Genomic DNA, 27073 nt, shown 5'->3' on the forward strand with positions numbered 1-27073 from the left:
AAGACATCTTTTAGGGGGAGTCCCTAGGTTGAGTGTCAACATAGTTGAGATTGCGGGAAGTTACTGTAGTCAGGCAACGTAAAACCATGTCTTCGTGCCGATATTTGAGGAAGTTCTGTTTATTGTAGTGAGCATCTATCAGCTGAAAATAAGTATTTAAGTATCGCTTTATTACCAGACTAGACCTAGGATGTTTACTGCTGGATAAAGACCTCGCCCATAGATATCCAGCAAGACCGGTTTTTTCATGGCCTCGTGTTTGGGCCCTTGGTCCCTCCTGTTTTATGGTTTTCGATCACAAAACATTTTTTTCAGTTTTGTTTTCTTTATGCAATATATCTTCTCTCTTCACATTTTCTCTCACTCATATAGCATTCATTTATATATGTTCATGATAGATTACATTTTTATTCATTTTTTTTATTTTCTTCTTTACAGTTTTAATTTACAATTCTTATTTTTTATTTATGTTGATGCATTGTTTAATTACCTGTACCTTGGTATATATTTTAATTTCCCATTCTTTAATCATATTTTAATTAATTATTATTATTTTAATTAATTATTAGTATTGTAATAAATTATTAATAATAATAATTTGGAAATATTGCAAAAAAAGTGTGATGGTATCTTACATCTCTCATCGGGGCGGCGATACTGCCACTGTCGATTTTCTTTCCTAATTAATTTTTTAAATCCATTCTTATACCGCAACGTGTGCGACAGTAAGTGATTGCGTGCACCACGGTCTGGTAAAACACAGGGCCTGAGATGCACGAGGAGCTCTTTTTGAGTTTAAAATTATGCACGTACTCCGAGAATCCTCCGCGTCACGAGAACATTTGGATCATAACCGTGTTCAGCACGGAATAAAACTATTTGGAAGTGACTTGTATCGAGCGTTTTCCAACGTCCATAACAATGTCGCTAGTCCACCTTTCACCCAGAACATCCGGCATTTACTTATTCCTGCGGAAAAGACCTTTAAGACCCCTGCAGGGTATCTTTTCTACGGGATTTGCGTATTTCATGTTTAAAAATATAAAATCATAACATCGCCAATTCGAAATATTTTGCAATGATTACGTTACTACGAATCGCAACAAAGACTAGCTTCCGCTAGTGTAGTTGTGGTTCAATTTAAAATAAATTAACAAACAACTGTACTATATTTCCAATTAATTATGAATTACCACACCTTTAAGGAAAAAAGAGGTTTAATATAAGAAGAACCTCTTTATAGGAAATTTGATAGAAAAAAGTTTGTGTGAAAAAAACATCGAAATAATATTAATTATTTCAGAGTTGCTGACCTCATGCTAATTAAAAACACTGCTGAATATTTTTTAAATATGCTTTTTACAATTTACTCCTCAAAAACGGCTCGAACGCAGCGTGTTAAACAAACGTAAATCCCTGCCCGAAAACAAATCTCTATGTAAAACAAATCTTTACGGGCTCGCGACATGTTCGCGAAAGTGCCACTCACGGCTATTCGGTCAAAATATTCCGTTTGCCTGTATGAATAATAACTGGGGCGACCTAGCGCGGAACTTTTCGCGCGGGGCTGAATAACAAATACACTGAGAAATAAAAATCGGGTGGTACTGAAACTTTTCTATACCATGCATTTATATACTTGTAGTAGGTTCATTTTACAAGAAACACGCACGCTTACCAACGTAGCGTCCATTCCAGCTACCTTATCAGATTTGATATAAGATTTATTATTTAATATTTGTTTATACATATTTATGTAACCGTAATAAAGAATTTTTTCAATTTGGAATGACCTTAGCTATAAAAAAGTGAAATACATTAGTATTTAATTATATTAAAAGTATAAGAATCTAATGTAAATATATATCACTTGACCTTATCAATATACGTCAATACCGCAATGTTTTAAAGTATAAAAAAAATAATTTAATCTTTTTGAGGAGACAGTACGTAATAACAACTAGCATTTGAATTTAAAATATATTAGATCAAGTAGTGGCACAATATGGAGAAATTTTACAGTTAATATTACAGCTGTAATGTATATTCCTTAGCCTTCTATTATATCTAGGAAACTATGACAGGGAATGCTAGAATACATAATCATTCCTCACTTCACTCCTTTTACTTCGGATTATTATGGGTTAGAACGGACATAGCAGCATTCATCAATCTTCTAAAATTTAAATGGATAGTGAGAAAGTGAATTATGGTGTGTTTCCAGTGTTTTAAAAGAATACTTTCGTAAATCTGCTACGTGGGTTATCAGCGCTGAACAACGTTCTCAGTCCTTCTTCCCCTACGTAATGGACCAGTGAAGCTATAAGAATACAAGTTACGTTTCTGATTTCAACCTCATTATAAAACAATTTTTTTTTAAATAATCTCGAGTCTTCATTGAAAAGTATCGCATTACTTTTCCCGGGCCTCATTTAACAAAAGTTTAATTTTCTGCTGCCAGCGTTATGTATATTGTTTGCTGTAAAATAAGAACTGATTTTATAAGGCTTACCAACTTATATTTCTTTCTCAACATCATTTTCTCGTTTTACTTCGTCTATAGTAACTGATTATTATGAAATAATTCATTTTAAAATAAGTATTTCAGAGTCAGAAGTTGAATATTTATTGTAAATCATTAATTCATCTATTAATAAAGTAATTATTAAGAACTTCAACGGCAGCCGCTACATATCCATAATTACCTTCAGATTCGTACACGATCCACGATAACGAAATACACTCGTAAATAAAAAAAAATTGTCTGTATTTTCATTTTGATTTCATCAGTTTTATACCACAAAAAAAGAACGTCTAAAAGTCAAGACATTGGTGACCTAACATTTTAAAATGACAAACACATGATTATAAATATAACTCAGCAAGATTAGTCAATTAAGGTTTTTAACTTTTAACAGTTTTATAATGTACTAATTGCTGAACCTTTTTCGAATAATTAGACATACTTTAAAAAGTTTTTTCAAAATATTATTCCATTCCATTCAAATATTTTCGTGTGTGCATTATAATATTTACACACGCGCACACATATGCAAACGCAAGCGCATACACGATCGCACATGTATTTCCATATACTCTTCAATGAGTTTACTAATTTTTATGTTAAATGTATTTTTATAATTATTATTGTGCCTGCCACTGCAAGATTATAATAAAAAAAATATATTGATAAAGTAGAGCAATGCCTCCTTACAGAAGTATTGTTATTTTTAAATTGAGATACCAAAACCTGTTGATTTTTATGACCATTATACCAGGTGTCGAAATAAAAATCTATACATTTTTGTATTTTATAAAAATAATGAAAAGCGTTGTTTTCAAACGACTATTTTAAAGTTAAACAAAAACCATTTTACATTGGTTAATAGTTGTAGTGGCTTGTGCTCTATACGCTGACACCACGAGACTTTTAAAAAGCATTTAGATAAAACGTCACGTTTCGTCTCTGAAACTAGAACAGCTGTTGTAGGACACGTTCTGAAAACCCAATTACTATGAATATAGGGGAGTATAATATATGCAATTTATTTTATTTCCCTTCAGTTCTGCACATCTCTTGAAAGATTTTTTAGAGTTAGTATCGTAAATATAGTTCAAACCGTTACATGTCCTATAAACTGTAATTTGTACTTTTTATATAAAAACAACGTAAATGGATGACCTTGCTAAAATCATCGGGACAGACTAGATGCCTGCCGCTTTTTATCAATCCAGTTGGAAATTTATGAGGGCGGCCTATGTCAATCTATGTATATCTTAGGGCCAAATCAACGATGTTAACGATAAAGTATAAGAGAGGTGAAACGGAGACTTTTCAGACACACAAAAAATTGAACTAAAAATCATCTTGTAAATTATTTTACCTTGACAATCTAAAACAAATAATGAGAAGCAGTTTGCACAATCCTCTCTGGAAGTCTTTTCCACGGTGTTTTTCAAACCCAATCGCTTGTTCCGCATCTAGAAACCGTATTTCTCATTTTTTTTTCTTTTGTTATTGAAAATAAATGAAAATCGCGTGATAAATTCGGAACTGCGATAAGGACACTCCAACAAATCCACCATTGTCAAACACTCAGTTGTTTGGCTAAATGCGTTGTCTCATTTTTCCGATGAAAGAAGACTCTGCTACTGGGGCGTTGTTCTTGAAATTTTCCGAAATAACAAAAAAGAAGTAGGGAAACTATAATGCTGGTATACCACAACGCTGTTACTGTTTTCAAAAACAATTATGGCATAACGTATTTTATCAGAAAAATTACGCTGTAAAAAGATTAGTCATCGTTACAGCCATAGACACCTTCTGCACGGCAAAGACAAATCCAAAGGTATCTATGGGATGATATACCATAATCGCCACGTTTGACAGGCAGGTTGGCGACCGCAGTGCGGTATTATGGTACGCAGAGGATGCTGCTGTCATTCCTCTGTTTGTAAGCAGAGGCAATCTTGCATAATTTAATCACAAAGTTTGAATTACATAAGATCATATCAGGAGTCGAACGCGAGACCTACGATCGTAAGTATCAGTCCTGTACTGCTAGGCTGCCATTGCTCAAGATTAGTAAACTGCTCTTTATTTTTACATTTTTGGCCAGTTCTAAAAGCTATCCGCTGTGATTTCTTTAACAAAGAGAAAATTTACTTATTTTTAAGGTACACAAATATTTTTTATGATTTTAAATATTTTATGAATAAATAGGAAACGTCCGTTGTGTTTTTAAAAAAAAGCAACAAACTTGAAAACATCTCGACGAACGCGACAGCTTATTTTTTTCGTAATTTAACTTTATAAAGGCAAGAAGATGATTAGTGAGTGAAAAAATTCGGGGAAAATAGTTAAGACATTAGACATAGTTAAGACATCTATCTATATATTTATTATTTTCCCACATTAACCTGATCAAAATAAAATAATACACATGTCTCTTACTGGCAAACATTTGATGGAATTAAAAAATGCGCGTGAGAATCAAGTATGTCTTTAAAAAAATTAAAAAGATATAACGAACTGCGACAGGCCAATAATTTTTGAGAACACTAAGTCAGTTGGGTCATCTAGTATAGTAAACTTTTACCATTAACACGGCTGTTTGTTTAATTATCTCCCTATTTTAATAATCATAATGTATTTACTAGGTTCAAATTATAGACACGTAAAAAATAAAGGCAAATTCAAAAAATCGCCTTTTGTTTTTATTCCATTCTAATTAAATGATCATAAACGCGTAAATACAATGATATTTTTAAAACAACGTCATTAATTCCGACATAAACAAAAATCCAATTTAACACTCCATAATCCGCAACTCTGAATTATTAGTACGCGTACTAATGACATAGTGCAGGCAATCAAGAGATTGAAATCTTACATCTAGTTGTTTGCAGCACTAGCTACTCTGGCTTTAATTAATACGGAAATATACAGAGATGAAAAGCATTTTTAATTTTAATTTTATACACTATATTGATTTTATTAATTAATAGAGAGAAATCTTTAATTAGTGTTAAAATAATAGAGAAAAATTATTTTAATAATACTGACAATTACTCTGACGTGGAGACCAGGACGTCCACGTTGGAATACGCTGGATGCAGCTTCCAACAAGTAATATTCGAAATCTATAATGAGACTTAAGTTGAGCAGGTGACATCGTACAGCTAAAATAATGATGATGATGATGACAATAATATCGTCGTTTCTCTCATTCTTGCTGTCTTTTTTTTAATAAAGGCCCCTTCTATGGGAATTCCTCGTTTCCCCTATATATTGTGGGACAGGGACTTTGTTTTTATTTAATATTTTTCCGCGCTCTTCTATTGCTCCTCCTATGATCTTTCACTCCTTTATTTGTTTCTTTCTGCAATTCTTCTTTCCCTTTCATATCCATTTTTTCGTTTTATTCGATACCATTCTTTCTTCTCCTCATACCTTTACTCATACAATTACTTTGTTTTTATTCTATATCATATTTTTGAACTTAGAATAGTCTAGGTATACATTTTTATACGTATTATTTTATTCTCTTATTTATTTACTTGCCTATTTTTACAATTTTACTTACATTTTTTTTAATTTTACCTCAACTCTTGTTTCTTTTTATCACGTTTTCCGTAATCGTTCTGCACATTTTTAGGAACGTTGGTCTTGCTTCCTTGTCTTTGATTAGCGAGGCCATAGAGTCCTCGCTAACCTTACTGCCTAACCGGCATTCGGAGTAGACCGGGAGTCTTCCGAATGCGGGACAGTGGGCTACCAGGTGGACCACGGTCTGAACTACGCCATCTTTTTATGTTAAATAAACCTTGATTTTCAATATACTTCCGTAATAGGAAAATCGTTTAAACTTTATGGGGCAGTAATGTTAATATCGATATAAATTTTGTTTTACGAAAGAGAGAGGGCTATTTGTAAAATCTTTGGTATAATAGCTGATACTCTTAAATTTTAAGAAAATAATATTTTAAAGAAAAGTTACGATTATAAATAATTTATAAATATTGTAAAAATAGAGATGTACATAGATAAACACTAAAAATAATGTACAGCTATTCCTTCTAGACTCTATAATTTAGTAACAGTTTTATAGGCAGTAATGAACGCTCTTACAATAAACTTCTATGAATTGGCTTTAAATTATCACGAAAAAAATTATAAAGATACTAAACCTAATAAAAATGTCATCGTTGTGTAATTGATTTTCAAATAATAATACATCTTGGCAACAAATTTCCATAAATGATGTATTACAAATATTTGTGAAAGTAATAAGGCTCCTCGCTTATAGCGAATTTTGCAGCGATACTTTACTAAACGCCTGACAGCATCACTACTAACGCAAGCTAGTCACATTTGCGACGCGCTACAGTAGCGATAGATTGCGAGGAAGAGAACTTTCCTGAATCGCGTTTTCATTACAACTGAATCATGGCCGATGGCACAGAGCTATCGACCGCTTCTCGACTGTATCATTGCGAACTCGCTACAGCGTCGCTACTGCTTCGCTAGAAAAAATCGTAGTGGACAAGAGACCTAACAATGAGAGGGTGTATTTTAAGTTGAAAGATGTCATTATAAGAAAGTCCAGTTTTATTAAATGGCTTCTACTTGTACATTTCTCATGACATTCATATGTAAGTGATTATAATAAATGCAATTCCAATTGGATAGTAAAATTTATTAATGAGTTTGTTCTTCATTGACTTCATGCACACCGAAAGTGTATTACAGTTATGTTTATGACGAACCACGTTGTAGATTAACCACTAAATTTCATTATGTTTTGTAAGGGAGTACATAATCGACTGCAAATCGTAAACTAATCTATCTATACATCTAATTTATATATATATATATATATATATATATATATGTGTGTGTGTGTGTGTGTGTATATGTATAAATGTATATAAGATAAAATCGAATCCTTAAGGACGGTAAATTGCCAGCCTGTATTTATTACTAGATTAAGAAACAAACTAGAAAGCAAATAAAAAATTGCCCCGTGATTATCTTTCAGATGTATTTATGTTATAAAAAGTATGAATAAGTATAGAACCGGATGGCCGCAGGGGCTCAAGGTTTTGGAGTGGAAACCACGGTTCGGCAAGCGCAACGTAAAATGTCCGCACGTAAAGTGGACTAACAACCTTAAGGTCGTCAGACGATGTTGGATGAGGATCACTTCAAACCGTTCCTTTTGGACTGTCCTAAACAATGGAGGAGATAAATGTATACATAGCAATGGATGTCCTGCGGCTGAAATAATGATGTTGGCTTCATTTTACTTTTTTACTAAAAAAAACAATGTTAATTTAAATTTGGAAGCGTTTAAATCTGAAATTTATTTTGCAACTCTATCGATGGTTCTACTCGTCCGTATGTGGATATACATCGACAATATGTAATCAGGATAACATGTTAATTGTATCTACGATATTCATGCCCATAAGCACGACATCTTGTAGGCAGCATCCATTAGCCGTATTACTTATTGCTTTCTCCCTTATATCTTTTGCACTATTTTTTCAATTTCTTTATGATAACAATTAGTTCAGATAGTTATGACATAACTGCCATAGTACAAGCTACACATATATCACATATCTTTTAACTCGCGGGCTCACACAGATCCCACGCTTCGAGCGTAGTGGCCACCCTTTGAACAACCGTCTTGTTTATGTGAGTAACCTTTATGTACGATACTGCAACAAGACATTGCATTGACAGACGTCGCCATTCATACGCTATGCGACTGACTGAACTCTTTGATATTATTCTCGCCAGTGTATAAATTGCTGTGTTATTTAGTTCATACAAACATTATCGTTTCATTTCAAACTCCTATAGAATAAAACAATAGTACTATGTTAGACTTCCTTATTTTTAAATAGAGGATATGGACTCAAAATAACCACAAACGCCTGTGTGATCTTATGGCGTAATACATACAGTGTGATTATTAATATGTGTAAAAACATTAAAGGGGTGAATGTACAGCTTATTAGTCAGTATATAGCTTTTACACTTACGTGTATTTCCAATCATCGTGTGGTAATTGTCCAATCTGAAACATGATACTTCAATCCATTTACTTCTGTTGCAATGCGATAAGCCAATAACTTCTGGCAGTAACAAGTCTGCAGGTCCACAAACAAAAATTAATTTTAATATGTGATTCCGAATTTTAGAAACGGTTTTCCTTATTATATTATTGTTATCTCTGTTTATTATTTAAGAAACCGTTAATTTTAGCATACACAACAAATGAGCTATACATTCCCCCTTTTAAAGCTTTTAAATCTGTAACTAATCGGCACGTAGGCCAGTAGTGTTTTATAGTTTAATCTTTTTATTTATTTTTAATGCACTTGATTTATTTAATTCAAATATAAATATTCGATTCATAACATAGTTTTTCCTTAATATTAGACTCAAGCGCCCTTGAACGACGAAAGATAAATGTGAATCATTTGTTTAAGACGCGTTATATGGAGTAATTAGAGTGCCTTTGAGAGAATGGTCGTATACCGCGTTTTTCTATACCGCTGGCCTGATATATCGTGTTAATAAGGGGATTACCGCATATTTTTTTGGTACTATCCCATAATGTTAGGGAGACCGGAAAGTAATGTTATTTCCGTCGACATATTTTACGTAAGAAAAGGACCAATATTTAGCCACTTCCGCACATGCAGTGGTAGTCGTGCAACAAAGTGCACCGCCCGCCAGCCTGCTGATAAATGCGTATGCGGCAAACAATGAAGCTGTAAAAGCCAAAACGGCTTACAGCGAGCATCAACATTGAAATATAGCCAATGCGAATTACACAACTGCCACCGCCAAATCACTCAACACGTGTTTCACCCCTCCACGGAGCATCTTCAGGAGTTATGTTACACTAATTAGTGCCAAACACAAAGTCATAGACATATTGTACCGAAACACCGATTGATTTTTACCGCTCCGGCATTGAAAATTTATATATTAATAGATGGCAAAAGGTCGTTGATTACGAAGGTGAATATATTGTTGATTAGAAATAAAATCTTGTTAAAAATGTAGTCGTGTGAATTTAACTTAAGAAAACGACTTAATATATATTCGTTCAATATTTTTGTGCAATGTTGATTAAGATGAGAGAGAAGTGAGATTATTTTATGACGACGTTAATTTTTTTTTTAATTATTACGGTACATAATATCGTTCTCAGAACATTACGGTAATACTCAAGACTTATATAAATTTTTTAATATCTAATATCTCTAATATCATTTACACAAAGTAAATATCTATTGGAAATAGAAAGAACAACCTATATTTGCTATCTTACCGCCGCTTTTATTTTACACGTATGATAAAAATGTAAAGTTTATATAAATTATGAATCTTAACTCGTAATAGCAAGTAAAAGATAATTTTTCTTTTTAAGTTTATTCACATCATGAATAACCTTTAAATTTATAAGAAACGCGACGATTTCTTGCCATTCTTGTCACATTTGAGATAAAATATGCAAAGGTTTTTTATTAACTTAAAAAAGATTGAATCGCGGTAAAGACGCGAGCTTCTCATAAAAAATATTTCGCTATGAAGCACTTAACTTTATTAGCATTTCGCAAACATAGTCAGCTTCTACTTTAAGATAAACACGAAGACTTGATTTAAGCTAATATACTTCGTCGAGTAGTTTTGTATAATTCAGTCATATTAAATTTTATATTTGTTGAATCTGACGGTACGTCTTATTTTACGAAATAATAGTTGTATTAAATTTCAACAAGAATAAAGATCTTTGAAAATGAATTGGAGCAAATTTTCCCTTTTATTTTCCTGCTTTTGATCATTTCCTTTTTTTTCTTTCTAGTTTATCTCTATTCCATTTCTTTTCCCCATCTCTTTATTTTTTCTGTTAGTTCCTTGTAAATTAGGATCCTATCTCCTACTGTATGTTAATTGTATCTTTATAATGAATCGTCTCCATAAGTCACGTTATCCTATTCTTCAAGTGGCTTTCAAACTAATGTTTAGTGCAGCAAGAACTTGATCTTTCATTGTTTAGGTTTGCTTTGTGTCCTATTTCCATTCTTATTTCCGCTTACGACGAGCTTTGGTCTTATTATAATAATAAGACAGGTTTTAAATATTAATTTAAATTTTATAATGAACAAAAGCTGGGTTCAAAAGGTTCTTGGATGGCAACCACGAGCCTAACGGCTGACATAATGAATGAAAAAATAAAATTTCATTTTTATTTTTTTATTGCTATCGCTTAAAGTAACTTATTTAAATATTCAATTAAATATATTAATAAAACTTAACGCCTTAAAGATAACATAAAAATTTTCATCAAACATTGCACACAAATATCATACTTGACAATTTTTTTCTCTAAAATTTAAATTTTATTCAACAACAATAGTTTCTATGCTTACGTAAACGTAATCCGCGGTCTCAATGAAAAACGATTATTATGTACTGATACATAATCGTCGTCGTCATTAATTCTATAAAAAACTTCTTTATCTTTGTAACAGGCTTGATCGCGCCATCTTGTCAAATCCGCACCTCGAATGCGTGAACACAATACTGGTGTGTTACTGAAATAAAAACAAAACAGCATATATAAAATTTTACAACGTAATATTTCTGAACGCTCTGTGAACACAAAATTTCTGTTTAATTTAAAGTAACTGAAATGTTAATATAATACTATCTTATTACCATAACAACATTTCAGTTTAAAGTTTTAATAAATTACATTTTCGAACAAATGCAATTTTCTTTTATTTGAGCAATGTAAAACAATTTAAAGTCATTTTAAATCTAAACGAATGTAAGTTTTTGATAATGGTTGTGATTTGATTAAGTTATTGTATATTATTATCTGGACCCCGTCGTATAATACACATATTCAAAGATTTGGATTACATCCAGAAAAGGCTCAAGTCATATTTGACATACGCGTATGACCTCTCTAACTGTTTAAATAATTACGAAGATAGACTAGTTCATTTTAAATAAATCTCTCTTGAAAGTAGACGCAAGGTGGCAGGTGCGATTTTTCTTAATTTTACTATGCCTCATTCCAATAGCCGTGTGAATAACAGGATGATTTTTAACATGCCTGCACGGCAAATTAATTATGGTCAGTACTAGTCATTGAATAAAGAGATTTCTTAATGTTAAAATATCTGAACATATCAAATTTCAGAAGTAATAATACTTGGTATTATTACTTCTCATGTTTGTTTTGTGTAACTTGGCCTGTAGTATAGCGTAGACTACAGTGTAACTTAGTCTCGATTTTATGCATTTAGTGTTCACATTTTATTTATAGTTTGTAATGTAATAGAGTAATTTAATACCTGTTAAAATAGTATTTTATAAATGTATGGCAATGTACGAAATTAATTAAAACTAAAAACGGATTATTGGTAGTACCCGTGACAATGTGAGCTACAAAAATTGGAAACGTCGAGAAGATAAAAAAAATAATTGTAAATCTAAGCCATATCTAATTAAGTTAAAGTCTGTAATCACTTATACGCATAATTTATGGTATTACTTTATGTAACTAAAGTAAGCGCTACCTTTAACGTTCACTTTGGGCAAGCTCACAATCGCTCAACGAGACGTGGAAAGAGCTATTCTCGAGATTTATCTACGAGATGTAATCAGCGGATTGACAAGTTGAAGTAGCATTGTTTAAGTCAGATAGGGGTACTGAGGGTAACAAGCTCACTGTAGGACATCCACCCACAAGTAACCAGATGAACTTGTTTTATCAAAAATCGCTGGACGCCGACTGCTTTCAACCGGTCTTATTTGAAATTTAAAGCTAAAGAAAATGGTGACCTTAACATCGCGATGCCGCTATTTACATATACTAAATACCAGTAAAAACATTTATGAAATCGTGTCCTACTCCAAAATTAATGCATGATTGCATGACAACTAAAATGTGTACCAATAACCTCTGCTAAATCATAGGTTTCTCTTAGATGCAAAACGTCTTAATACTGAATAGTGGAAATTATATACCTCTCTTATTTTTGCTTCTAGCATATGGCGGTTTGTTATTAATGTTTCTCTTTACCATTTTTCACTTTTGATGGTGGTTTATTGATTATATAATAGTGTGCCTATTAAAACCGAAACAACTTATTTTTACTAGCATTTTACCCTTAATACTGCACATAGAACATACCGTAAAGTGTAAGAAGTATTATTATACATTCTACTTCCTTACACAGTTTGAAAATTAAATTAAAATTAAAATTATTTAAAAATATAAATAAAAACTATGAATATATACGTACTCTGTTCGTACGTTCAGGAAAGCCTGCGGTTGAATATATTTAATGCCATCAGCATTATCGCAAGCCAGCCGAGCTAAATTTGTTTTCTTAATCTCCTGCAACTGACCTGAAAATACAAACTTTTATCAATGCATTAATTACTATTACGCTGACTTACGGCAAAAGGCACCGTCTCTCACTCAGAGTCTCATTGAAAAACTCAGTCTCTCAACGGGACATGCATAGGGCTATGTTCGGGATTTCCCTTCGAGATTGAACCAGTAAGAAGAAACCAGAAAAGCTCAGCACTTGGCAACTTGAAGCGGCAGTGGCAGGTCACATAGGGCGTAAAATGAAGGCCGCTGGTGCCTTGAGGTTCTAGAGTGAAAAAAACGGACCGACAAAGCAGCGTAGGACGTTATGGTAGACAGATAACTTTGTTATGATCATCGAAGATGCTTGATGCAGGCCGCTTCCTACCGATCCATTTGAGTATTGGGTATGGGACTATCTGTAGTTATATATAACAGCATTCCACCTAATTAGATTTCATCGTCACAATCTATTTTTACGACCTATTTTAATATTAAAAGGAATTTACATTTTATCTTTAAACAATAGAAGAATTGCTGGAACCGATATTAAAAATACTTGAAACCATTTTAAGTTGTAAAAAGGAAACAGATTATAATAAATAAACTAAATTGAATGTAGATTTTTTTGGTGAAATAATGAAAGAAAATGAATAAACTTACGTGACGATAAACTGTGAATTTGATCTCCTCTCTCAAACCAAAATCTATCGCCATATCTATAGACATTCAATTGTCGAGCCATTATGCAGAATAAAGTCGGTCCAACGAACGTATTTTTTATATAATTTTCACTTATTACACCAGCTAGTAAATCCACATCGTCTACATCCTCATAAAGCTGTCTTAAGATTTCAACTTTCTGAAAAACATGTTTTATTCTTAAATACAACATACCTCTAAACTCTTTTAATATAAATTTATATCACCCCGGGCCCTTTAAAAACCATTATTCAAACCTATTTTAAAAGCCTAAACAAACAATGTTAGAAATACACAGTGGCGTACCTAGAACTTTTGCCGCCCGGGGCGATCTTCAGTTTGCCGCCCTTTCTATTATATGTCAATCAAATAGTGGTTTTTTGATTTAAAAAGTATTGACATATCACTTCAAAGTAATCATAAAACTTTTCAAAAGAAATGACATTTATAAAGTGACATCAAAAAATTTTAGTTAGGAAAAATTGCCGAACAAAGTCGTAAAGATCCTTTTACGAATTCAAAAAATTTTAATGAATACAATAAAAAAAAATTATCATCTTGTTCTTAAATTAGAATCCAAAATTTACACTAAAACGCATTTATATACACCGAGGAATAATATTCGAAATCATAAAGTTAATAATAATTTATATAAATCAAATATTAAACTTATAATAATCATTTATTATTCAAGAAAGAAAATAAATTTGAAATGAAAAAGTTGCTTTTTACAACTATAAGTAAATATAAAAAATGCCGCCCCAAGGTAAGTGCCGCCCGGTGCGGACCGCACCCACCGCCCCCCCTTAGGTACGCCACTGGAAATACATAACATATTATTGTAAGGTTTTTAAATAGAATATAATGTGAGAAAGAGATATTATACCCTTTCGTCCCGACAGACCCTTCTAACATTAATTTCGGATTCAATTTCGAGTGTGACTTTAATTAAAATTTACATTAAATACATTTATTTATAATTAAAGATAAAATTATTTGTGCCTCAAACATATAATATTCGTAGTTATGAAAATAAGATCTTAGAAAATCTCAATTACATAAAAATTTAAATTTTCTATTTCTAATGAATACTCTTTATATTATTTTTAAAACAAGAGTTAACTTTCGGGGCAACAATAATTTTAACGTTATAAGTAGTAAGCTATCATCAGCTCGGATTGCTGATCTGCTGAGAAGAGCCGGCCAGAAACGAGACAGTCGCTATTTTTAATGAAATTTAACAATTTTGACGAATACATTATATCATCAACTGTGTTATTTAATAACATACTCTTAGTGTGAAATCTGAAACTAAAGAAAGTAAGGGAGAGAAAAAAAAAGTGTGGAAAATACCTGTAAATAAAAATGTTTTATAGATAGATACTACCAAAAGAGTAATGATAATAGTAGTAGATATTTTTAAAGGACAGACCACTCAATTTAAAAAAAAAAACTTTTTTATATTCTTGTGTCTTCAGAACTCGGTTTCATAGCAAAAGTCTTAGTACTCAATACTTAAAGTATTAACACGCTAAAGAATGTTAACCTCTAACTAAACATGCAATTTCTTATTACTACTTAGTTTTAAAAAAAAATTTTAGATATTTCGCCGTATGCACTAACTCATTATAATATGTCTGAAATTAAAATTTGACGAGAATAGTAAATATCCTTCCACTAGTAAATGTCAGCTAAGAATGAATTTTAGGAAATCCCGTCCGAAAGATGGGGTTGTGACACCGTCCTTTAATTTCGCGAAGCGGGCGACGTACAACTATTTTTTAATATTAGACTCACCTCTATATCAATGACATCAGCAAAATCTTCAAAAGAGGTCGCGACTTTTAAGCCGCATATGTTTCTGTATTCATTATACCCTCTCATACCCAAATCTCTACTTCGTTGAATGTCCCCAGCAGTATAATCGAAGGCTTTTTGTATATTACCATAATAACGTTCGGAAATCTATAATCATAAATTATTCAAACAATTATTTTAATTAAACAATTAACTATCAATAGCGATGGTATTCTTTCTTCAAAATGATAACGTAGATTAAGTTTATGTTGATTCACTTATCGTGAATTGAACAAGAAGGAGAACACAGCTGCTATTAACTCATTATAGTGCAACCGAAACCGCTGTACCGCGCCTAAAGTGCGCCTGCAACGAGACAGGGGGGAGTATCAGTCAATGCGCGAAGCGTCGGCGCTCTTGCTCTTTTTCCTCAGCCCCCATCTCGCCGCTCATTTCTATGGAGCGGTACAGCCTTTTTTATAAATGATGTACATTGGATACTATATATTATAGTATCTTATCTTAAAGTTTTAGTTATCATTATTTCAACTTGAACATATAGCAATACTATAAAACTAATAGGTACACTTGAAAACGGACAATAAGCAACTATGTGGTTGTCCAAAATATGTCTTTTCTTTTTTTATTACTCCTTAATATATCGATACTTTTTTTAAGGATGATTAAATAAACTTTTTTTTAATCGATTCCAACGAAGCTAGTCAGGGAGTTTGACAATGTCGCAACATAGTTATATTTATAACTATTAGGGGGACCGGAAAGTAATGTCGCCTTCTTTAGTTGAATTCACACGACTACATTTTTAACAAGTGTTTATTTTTATTCAACAACATATTTACCTTTCTTTTCAACAACCCTTGCCATCTAGTATACAAATTTTCATTGCCGGAGCGTTAAAAGTCAATTGTTTTCTGTAAAATATGTCGACAGAAACGACAATACTTTCTGGTCTCCCTAATATTTAATAACAGATTTTTTAAATTTGTAAATTGGGCGTTTCACTTACGGACGAACTTATTCATAAATGTAACAATGCTATGCTTAATTCTTTTGTTGATAAATAAATCTCATCATAATCATTTGAATTATTTATACCTCCGGATCTATGATGTCATCAAATTTTCCAGCGTACTGATAAAACGTTCCACGATTTATTTCTTCGAAATTATTATTTTGTTCTAAAATTTCATGTTTAAATATTGTATCACTGTATGACAGTTCATCCAGATAATTATAATTTTCGTCGTATTTCCTGAAAATAAATGGATTCACGTTACACCTGTTTATATCAGTGAATATCTATTTAATTTTCAAAAAATATTTTTACTTTATTCTTCCATCAAGTAAGGTGTGAAAGAAGCGCGATGCAACCTCATATTCAATAAACACGAGGGGTATTGCGGATTCGTCATATTGGGCAACTTGTTGCATGCGGTTTGTTACTAAGCCGTATTTTAACATATTTCTATAACCTGGAATATAAACCATATATAAACAGAAAAATGTGAAACTAGGAAAATTAAGGTTGCTCCACTGTTCCATTTGCTTCTTCCATTCAGCAGATTTCCAATAGGACCGATTGAAAGTGGTCTACGTCTGGGGTCCTCTGACGACTTCAACAAGATAGTGTATTAACCTAGTGGATAAACATCCTACACAGCGCTTACTTCTCACAGTTTAGGAGCATTGCTACAGCCTGTATCATCGATCATAATAAGGTCGCTTGTCTACGTATTGCGTTTATAATGATCAGCAGCAATTTTACGGAATAAGAAATTATTTATCTATACTGGAAATTATGAATTATGTACTAATGACATCGTAACACATTTTAAATCATACAAAATGCAGCCATTTCTGACGAACTCGTTACGAATATAATATATCAATATTTTAAATTTATACAATGCAATAGTAAGAATTATTAATTTAAAATTAATAAAAATAAAATTACATGCAACCTACATGTCGCAAAATTAACGTTAATCAATGTCACCTATAAGAGCGATTATGCGGAAATTTTGCTGTTGGCGTGTCGGTGCGAATATAACGAGATTTCACTTTACGATACATATACTTGTGCGTTTAAATAAAATTGTTTATTGATCGCTTTGAAATAACATGTTAAATTATCAAGTACTAGTAAGAGAAGTAATAAATCATGTTAATTATGTTAAAACTAAATCAATTTTGTTTATTTATTCATATTAATATTTACTCATACAGTGCCGGAAGAGTGTAATTTTAGAGAAACTAAAAGCAGATCATCTATATGATGGCATACTTTAAATTAAAGCTGCAAGGGTTATCAGAGAACCCGCAACAAACTAAGTTTTTTGTTAGGATATCAACCTTCTTACAAAGTAGTAGAGCATTTCATTCACAGGCTTTATTATCACAAGAAAATCTTCACAATGTAATAGACCTTTATTTTTTTAGTAAACTTTTAAAATGTTTCATGTGATAATTCATGACAAATAATAAAAGAGAATGTATTGTAAAACCGTACACCCATATTTTTTGCCATTGCCCATAAATTGATGGGTCCAATTATCGATCGAATAACAGTAAAAAAACCGCATTTTGACTACATTCGAAAGGTCGTAAGAAAAATCGCAATTGAACTTGAACTATGATCTGTGCGTTCTCATTGAGGACAACCATATGGATTAATAGTGGAAACTTAAGAAAAGTTATAAAATATTAATCGTTTTCCCATGACAGGGAGTCGTGACCTATCATACCTGTTTTATTACCCATACTTGATGACTTGAAACCAACAAATTTACAGCTGGCTTATAAATTTCGCTACCAATTTTTTCTGTTTTTGAAATGTTTCATGAAGTCATTCACAGAAGTCAAATACTACGATATGTTAAACATTCTAATTAATAATCTGAAAGATCTCAACTTACTCAACAATATAGGCAAGAGTTCATTCATGAATATATTGGTTGCAGTTGCGATATTAATCTGTCGGGCGACTTTAAAAATGCGGTCATCTTTCCAGCAAGGATTCAATTCGTGCAGAATTTGAGCAAGCCGATTGTGCTCTTTTATGAAAAATATCGCAAAACTTGTCGTTCTCAAATCAAAATTACTTACTCCTGGAAAACCTATTAAAAACCAAAAATAACATCTCGTCACATTGGAAGTACTAATAAAAGTAAATAATTTAATTTAAAAAAATTCCTCGAGGACTATGGACACAGTCATGAAAATTTGTTAAAAAAATAAATTTTCGAAATCACCATCATCATCGTTTAGGCCACAGGAGGCTTACTGGTGGACATATGTCTCAATCATAGATTTCCAATAAGACCGATTGAAATCACTCGTATCCAGCGTTTAACGTAAAACATGTGTTCGCCCCTTTGATGGACTTCCAATGTTCAAACATTTTGTTAATTATCATTGGAATGTTTTTATATAAACTGTGTTTCACATATGAATAATAAATCTTCATAATTAACTATTTTTTTATACATTAAACAACAACATTTCCTTAAAACCTCACCAAAAGTGTAACAGCTCGTTTTGTTTTCCATATTCGGGATACATAACTGTTCAGTCGAGTTACTCGTAGATAAATGGCCGTACTTTCTTTCTTTTATTAATAGAAAACCGTTTTCCCATTTTCTCACACGTTTCATAGAGTTTTCATCAACTCCATAAATTGTCGATAAATCAATAACAGGAGTTTGTAAATTGACCTGTAAAATTAATACAAATTAAAAGTGATTTGTAAATATTTATATCATCTAATTCTATTAAATTTTTTTGTCGGATTATCTTTATAACATTTGGACATGAGCTTTGTATAAGAAAGAGGGTGCGCAGATAATCCATCACGCGGGATCTATATATATGGCCGTATGCGGTCTATCTCTCCAATTTTTTGTTTATGAGGCAAATTGCGACGTTTTGATTGTTTATTTTTGTTGAACGGCGATATCATAAGTGACGCAAATTGTCCGCCAGTTAGTGTTAGACTATAAAAAAAAACTATGGATGGATGCTCAATCCCATTATATTAAAATTTTTGCTGAATGTTTTAATACCTAGAATGAAAACAATAAATCAATATAAGTTAATACAATATAATATTTAAAACACGAATAATATTAATAAAGCTGCAATAAAGGACAGAGACTTGCCGATCATATGACGCGGTTTGAATTCTCGGGGTAGAACCTTATATATAATTCACACTTTCTGTATTACTTATACACGATTGCCTCTGCTAACAAACAAATTTCCAGAGGAAAAGTAGCAAGCATCGTGCGATAATACCACACTACTATCGTCACCCCGTCTGCCAAACATGGCGATTATGGTATATCGTCTATAGATATCTTTGGTGGAGGCCTGTGCCTTAAAACTTAACATTAGTAAAAGTTACAACAGAATAGTATCATTTACTATTAAGAAGGAAGCACAATAATAATTAGATTCTTCCGAGAAGTTGTTTCCCTTCGAAAAAAAAAATTGAAAAGGGTATCCACATCCGAAACAGATGTAAAAAATTACGTATTGAAGTAGTAAGTGCTTTTAACATCGGAAGTTTTCAATTATACGCTTATTTAACTTTTTTAGATTTTAACCGAAGAGATCTCTACAAAATTATGTCCGGTATAAGCCTGAAACGTGACCCTCTTCTGTTTGGGACAATAAAGTTACGTGAAACGTGAATGACATAACTGTCGACCCGTTGGGCATAGAATAGTTAATAAATTACATGTATTTTTCGTGAATAGTTAAAAATAGCATTAGATAACTGACCAGGATTTTTTTACAAATATAGACAATTACAATCAAATAACGTTTAATATCAAATCTATTTTATTTGAAACTGTAAAGAAACATTTCGTAGCAAAAATACGTAATAACTGTCTTAGGATTCTACTAATAGTATCACTTAACAACGAAGCGACTACAGGATAATAAGTTATAGGTGTAAAGGTTTAAAGCGGTGAATGTATAACTCATTACCATACACATACACCTTATCTTAAAATCAATGGTTTCAAAAACAAAAATTAACGTAATGATAACATAGCAAAAAACTTTTCAAAATTCGAATTACAAGATATTATAATTAATTATTTCTTACTGTCTCTTCAAACCAACTAAGGCTGCCAGAAGTTGTTGGCCTGTTGCATGCCATTAGAAAAAGTAAATTACAGTAACATATTACGGAGTCATAATTTTATGAAGTGATTGTAAATAGGTGTAAACAAATTTAACGAATAAGTAATATACATTCAATTGTTTTAAATATTCATACCTCTAAGAAATTAATATCTTTTACGATAATAAAAAAATTACTTACGTGTTCCGGTAACATTGAATCGGAAATACAGCCAAAGTCTTGAAATGTTTCCGCGCGGGAAAAATTTAGACAACGAATATCCGTCACTTTAAGATAAGGATCATCTTCCGGAACTGGTATTGGTATGCAACGGGTGCCCGTTTGCTTCGCATTGTGACAACAATCTACTCCCTTTGTCAGATAATCATCTGGGGAATAATACAAGAAAACGATTGTGTATACACCTCGAATATATCGTGTAAAACATTTCACAGTTCTTCAAAAACCATTCAGCCCTCTCAAATTCAAAGTCGACTCCTCACATGGGGAACTTTCTTTCGCGACTTTTCGGGAAATAGTAACCAAGCATGTTAAGGTTGTGTCGAAATTCTTTACTTTATGACTCCCCATGGAGACATTAAGATTCGCTAACTTAAAATAGGTTATAGGCTAAACGCCCTCTGTACCCTCTAAAACCGGGGGAATCTACAAATGCCACTTGGACAGCATAGTAAGTCAAGAAAAAAAAATTACAGTCTATCAACTAATTGTCTTTTCGGTTACAGCAAAATGTAATATTTAGACTTTAGCAATATCAACTCTTGAATTTAACAACAATTACAATGATCTGATGGCGATATTTATATCTACTTTTATTATATTGGGTTAAGAATTGTGAATAGCCAGTATTTTTAGAATTTATTAGAAGACTCGTCTGTGCCTTGTAAGCTTACTACAAACCTTGAATATTAACATGGTTTTCTTGTAATTGATCCAGATACAAATATAATACATATTGTTAATTGTGGTCCTAAAGATATAATTGGCTTAGTAATGAAGCTAAATGATCGTAAACATTGAATTTTGTTTTAAATTAATTACTAAATCAAAATCTTACTTTGTTCTGACAACACACTGATATCTCTATGAATAAACTCCAAGAAATGTACTGCAGCCATATTAAACACAGTTTTATCCGTGACACGACCTGTGCTTTGCAGATGTGTCCTGACAAGACGAGGAGAAGGCAACGCCTTTCCATTTTTACTGCTTTTCACTTCCCCATCTGTAAAGAGTAATAAAATATTTAAATTTCACTCATGATATCCCTTTATAGTGTTTCGATAGCGCTGCAGCGAGTGAATTACCTGGGAAATAAGTGTGATGTCGAAAAAACTTTTTTGTACATATGTCAAACTCTAGATTTTATCTTATTTTCCACTTTAAAAAACTTTTTTTGACGGAAAAATAATATTGGGTGTTTTTTAGAATATACGGCAAATGGGAAAATTTATTAGGCTGTGTAGACTAAACAAAGGTTGTTACTGTTGTTAAGAATACTGTTTTACTAACGAATGCCTTTCTTCACTTGTCTACCTACATCACCGCTTATTATCAAGGAGGATTCCCGAGTAATCTAATAGTTTTTAATAAATAGCGTACAAACTCACATTGCTTACAGAAAACGTTATTTCAATTTGCAGTCATCGTTTACTAAAAGTTGTTTTTACATTAGTTTTGTATAATCTTTTCGTTGTACAAAATATGTGTATATCAATTAAAAAATATACGAATTCTAAATTTTTTTTACTTACTTTTTCCGTAATCAGGATTTAGAAGTCTTGCATATGGCCCACCCGCTGAACCCAAAGATGGGAATTTGAAATTATTGCAAGTGCCATCAACTCGACTGCCCTCGTAAGGTGTACAAGCCTTAATATCTATTGTACATATTCTACAAAAGAATAATTTCATTATAAAGGACAAGACATTTTTAATTTAATTATCTTGCGTACATTAACTTATTGTCTAATTTTAATTACTACCCGTACTAACTATAGTCAGCCAAAACAGAGCTATTAGTCCTCTGCCACAAATTGCGGTAAAATTTAGTCATCACCATCATTTTCAGGCGCAAGGTGCCCAAAGCTGGACATAGACTTCCTCTATAGATTAAATTTTAAATAGGATTAATTTTCGTATGGCTACAATATAGGGTTAATTTTCCGCGTAACACCTTAAGAAGCTAGAAATGTTATAGGTTAGCTCTTTCCGCAACCACCGACCTTATCAGTATAAAGCGAGCCCCTTCTGAGCCTTTGTTATATATACCCTGAACACAAGAATCTAATACTATTAGGATTTCTCTAAGAGATAGTAAAAAATGCCTTAAATGAATAAAAGTAACTTATGTAGCCCAACCGATTGGCAAAATTAAGTGGCATTGGACAGGCCTCATATCGCTGCTGGGACCTCAAGGTTCCGGAGACCACGGTTCGGCAAGTGTATCGGAGGACTTTTACTTACAAGCTGGACAGTTAACCTTGTTAAGGAAGACGCTGAATGAAATCCACTACCAGCCAGTCCTCTTGGAAATCTGCAGATGCAGCCTTTGTTCTGCAATTGACATCTAACGGCTTAAATGATGATTAGGACAGAAAAATACTTACGTAGTTGCATTGGGGAAGCGAAGTTCATGTAATCGCTTGCCAGCGACTTTCTCTCCACTAAATTTGTCGAACGTAACAGAAACCCTACCACAAATAACATAACTCAAAATCAAAATGCACACGAAATATTCCTTCATGTTAACTTCGATATCCTCGACTATTTAAAACACAATAACGACTAATGGAATGTTTCTATACGCAACACTGAATGCCGGCAATAACTCTTCCTACCACTTTTATGAACGAAGTAGAATCGTTAGCAATTAGTTTTGAGGCCGCTAAATTTCTTCACGTAGGATATGCATTATTCAACATTTACCGGTCATAATTTTTATAGGTATAATATAACGGACGCAGTTTCTCTAGATAGTACTATATGGCGCTAATCGTGTTATACATCGCGCTATCGTTTACACACTGTCGATTAAATAATGTACTTGGACAAATTTTAATTGGTATTTATCCAGTAATCCATTCAAACTAACACCAAGCTGCATGAAGGCAACGTCTTCACTTACTTCCTCTTTGAAGACTTGAGTGATAACAATCTCACTATCGGGAACCTACACTCCACTGAGTTGGATTATTTTGAGACGTCACGAAAAGGAAAATCTCTTAATCGTTGCTTATACATACTAATATTACCAAATCAATCGTACTTCTAAAATCTGTTTGCGTCTCTCCACACGCCGTCACCTACTCCCCTTGCGTAATATAAGTAATGTTGGCTTTGCATCCTTTTAAAGACGAAATTTAGGTGATAAGAGTTTATTTTTATTTCTTGTATTTATCTTATACATATGTATTATTTTAATATAAATAGTAGTCGTAATTTGTAAAATAAAAGTATCTTCGTTATTGATCAATATAAATATAAATAAGCTTGTATACAATAATAAAGCTCTCGGCAAAGATCTGTTGTATATTTCTATTGATGTTCGAATAGAAAACAACGAAAACACAACAAAATAACAATAACGTTTGTGTCCGTAACACAACAAAGCTAACGATAATTATTTTAAAGTATTTGATACGATACTCTCTAATTCTTTTGCTATTGTGTCGACATTAATGCATTTCATGAATAATCTAAAAAAACTTCGCAAATAAAATTAGTCGAATAAGGAAATCAATAATTAGTTTTTAATGATTTTCCCTCTTTTATTTGATAAGAGTCCTAATAGCTACATTCCGGTAGAAACATATCGTTTTATTAATTTTTCAAACATTAACCAATTACCTATATATTCATTTAGATCCGGCTGTTATAAATATATTGAAATAAAACTTAAAATATAGTAAAGGTAGAAGACCATGAACACTATCTAAATTTAAAAATAAAATAAGAATAAAATAATGTGAAGTGCATTCCAATTTCAAATCATCATTTACAATGTAAATACAATTAAAATAATAAATACATAATAATCTGTAATTAAGATTTAAAGATACATGAACAATGAATCAATTAAAAATGATTAACAATTATTTATCAATAATTACAACATAGATTATAAAGCATAAAGAAAAAATTTAAAAAAATCGATAAAAATCAAATTAAAATTCAATTTCGTCGCCTTTGCATTCTCTACTTATTAGTTGATCCGAAAACATAACATTACTCTGCTTTTTTTATTGAAATTTAATAAAAATTTTCAAATCCAAAAAGCTTATCTGACACGTTAAATATCATGTTATGAATGTAAAATGTATTGTGTTCATTTATCTTTACCGAACCATAATTTAATTCTGCGTTATTTGTTTTTAATTAAAAAGACATATCTGTTCTCAATGTTCGCTTACTAATCTAGAAGATTCTATTGAAAATGACAAAAAACTTTTTTATACATAGTTGCTGTATAAAAGTATCAAATTTTAAGTGCTTCGAGACGTATTCTAATACACACATGTGTTTTCTACTCCTTCTTTTTCAGCCGATAGACGTAGGCCTCATCCAAAGACCGCAACGATTACCTATATTGCGCTGCCCGCATCAAACAACTTCCCGTTACCTTAACTCTGTCGTCAGTCTGTCTATTGGGGGACCTACCCACACCGCGTCTAGACGTCCGGCTTGTAGTCGCCGCACAAGAACCTGTCGACCTCATCGGCCATCGGTTTCACGAGCTATATACGTTACCTGCCCACCGCTACTTCGGTGATCTTGGTTCTTCTGTCGATCTTCTCATTTAGATTCGTGAAAGTCCGAGCATAGCCCTCTCCATTTCTCTGTAGACAACCTTCAGTCTTCCTATGTGGCACGTCGTAAGCGACCACGTCTCGGATCCGTACGTCAACTTAGTTTAACTAACAAGTACAGAAACCTAGCTCTTCAAAATGACATATCCTAGGTAGAAGTACGATGTACATAAAGGTAGTAGTTTAAAAATTGTAAACCTATATAAATTATCAATATGTTACACTGAACAAACGTAATTGTTTTAAAAAATGTGCGAAAATTTTGCTTAGCAAAATGGAAGAGACAAACATCGCTTCTCACGCAAAATATCCAACGTTAACTCTATTTTACTACTTTAACATGCGAAGCTTAACATAATAATAAAACCACTTTATATGTTTTACAAACAAAAAAAAATTATACGTGCCTAAAAAGCGTACTCCACGCATGCACATTTTAAAAACATATTTTTAAGAGAAATTAAAATTTCTTGTTTATAGAAAGAAAAATATATTTTTCAGAATGTATCAGGTTTTACATATCATTAGAAAGACTATAGGTATTCTATTGAAAATTTCGCTTACTATGCCAATACCGTAAACTTTCTTCACAACAAAGAAGTTGTGCGAGGCTGCCGGCGGTGCTCGAAATTTACTGTGACAGTCAGCACTTACCGAACCTTCGATTTGTCTTCATATAGTCTACGCATCATCATCGCCAGACGTCCAATGTTGGGCTTAAGCTTCCCCAATAGATTTTTTTTTAGGATCGTTTGGTAGCGGCCTAAATTCAACGACTTTAGATAATCTTAACAGGTTCTACTTTTTATTATAGTCTGAAATTCAATAATCTCTGTAAGTGTTAATGTAATAAGGTAATAAACTATTTTTAAGACATCACCGTTATCATTTCATTTAAATAGTACGTAATACGTAAGTAGTAGATAAATGGCTACCGTTAAACTATCACAGTTCTATTACCTTTATTTATTCTATTACTTTTCTATATTCAATTAATTATGCTATTATATATATATATATATGTCTCGCTCTTAGCTTCTCTTCGAGATCGAACCAGGAATAGTAACCGACAAAATTCAGCGGATCGGCAAGTTGAAAGACCTTAAGATTCCGATGTGAATACTATGTCACGGAATCGAAGCTCAAAACGTTCACCCGCAAGTTAGACGCAAGACCCTGGATGTAAACTGCTTCAAACCGGTTTTGTTGTAAATCTATGGAGTACACCTAAGTCTAGCAATGGACATCCTATGGCTGAAATGATGATAATGATAATGAAAGTCGTTCAAAAAATAAAAAAGCAGTATTTCCGTCACTCTACTTAATTCTTTTTTATATATAAATTAGGTAACATTACGAAGGACTATATGATGTGGCAACGAAGCATTAAGCTTTGCTGTTGAACATAACCGATTCTGCTTCATTACTTCCATAGCGTATAGCATAAGTGTATGTAGCATATAACATAGCTTATTCGGCTATAGATATATTAGCATAAATCTCTATATATTTAAACTCTGCACAAATCTCTTGTTAATGACTAATGAAAATGAATCAAAGAATTAATTTAGTAATAAAATAAAATTAGTATTTTCGTTAAATCAGAATTATAACACAATTTACTGCTTAACAAAACACTACACTACGCGCAGCCTGCCAGAGCAAAGTAGGTTGAAATA

At 32.3% G+C, this 27073-nt stretch overlaps 1 protein-coding gene across 1 annotated transcript; it reads right to left on the minus strand.

Annotated features, from left to right (window-relative positions):
- Positions 1–10: 10 nt before the first annotated feature.
- LOC137927110 (peroxidase-like) lies at positions 11–26070 on the minus strand. The gene is made up of 15 exons (XM_068770909.1): positions 26049–26070; positions 25336–25474; positions 23196–23279; positions 22341–22480; positions 21644–21811; positions 20767–20954; positions 18952–19147; positions 18350–18550; positions 16762–16906; positions 16530–16686; positions 15414–15581; positions 13578–13776; positions 12844–12949; positions 11001–11121; positions 11–142 (listed from the first exon to the last, which is right to left on the minus strand). Exons 1-15 carry the CDS (start codon positions 26068–26070, stop codon positions 11–13), a joined length of 2166 nt encoding a protein of 721 aa, XP_068627010.1.
- Between the last annotated feature and the right edge of the window lie 1003 nt (positions 26071–27073).

This window comes from Battus philenor, unplaced genomic scaffold (assembly GCF_028537555.1).
Source record: "Battus philenor isolate CCGP_79_NKW_IND1 unplaced genomic scaffold, ilBatPhil1.0.hap1 SCAF_10, whole genome shotgun sequence".
Classification (NCBI taxonomy): Eukaryota; Metazoa; Arthropoda; class Insecta; order Lepidoptera; family Papilionidae; genus Battus; species Battus philenor.

Bases quoted from the DNA above. Each gene is read 5' to 3' on its own strand.
- LOC137927110 (XM_068770909.1), bottom strand. From the start codon at position 26,070: ATGAAGACAAATCGAAGGTTCG. The intron at 22,481-23,195 runs GTAAGTATTTTT...ATTCTTTTGTAG, and splicing joins CGCTTCCCCAATGCAACTAC to AATATGTACAATAGATATTA. The intron at 21,812-22,340 runs GTAAGTAAAAAA...TACTCTTTACAG, and splicing joins AAATCCTGATTACGGAAAAA to ATGGGGAAGTGAAAAGCAGT.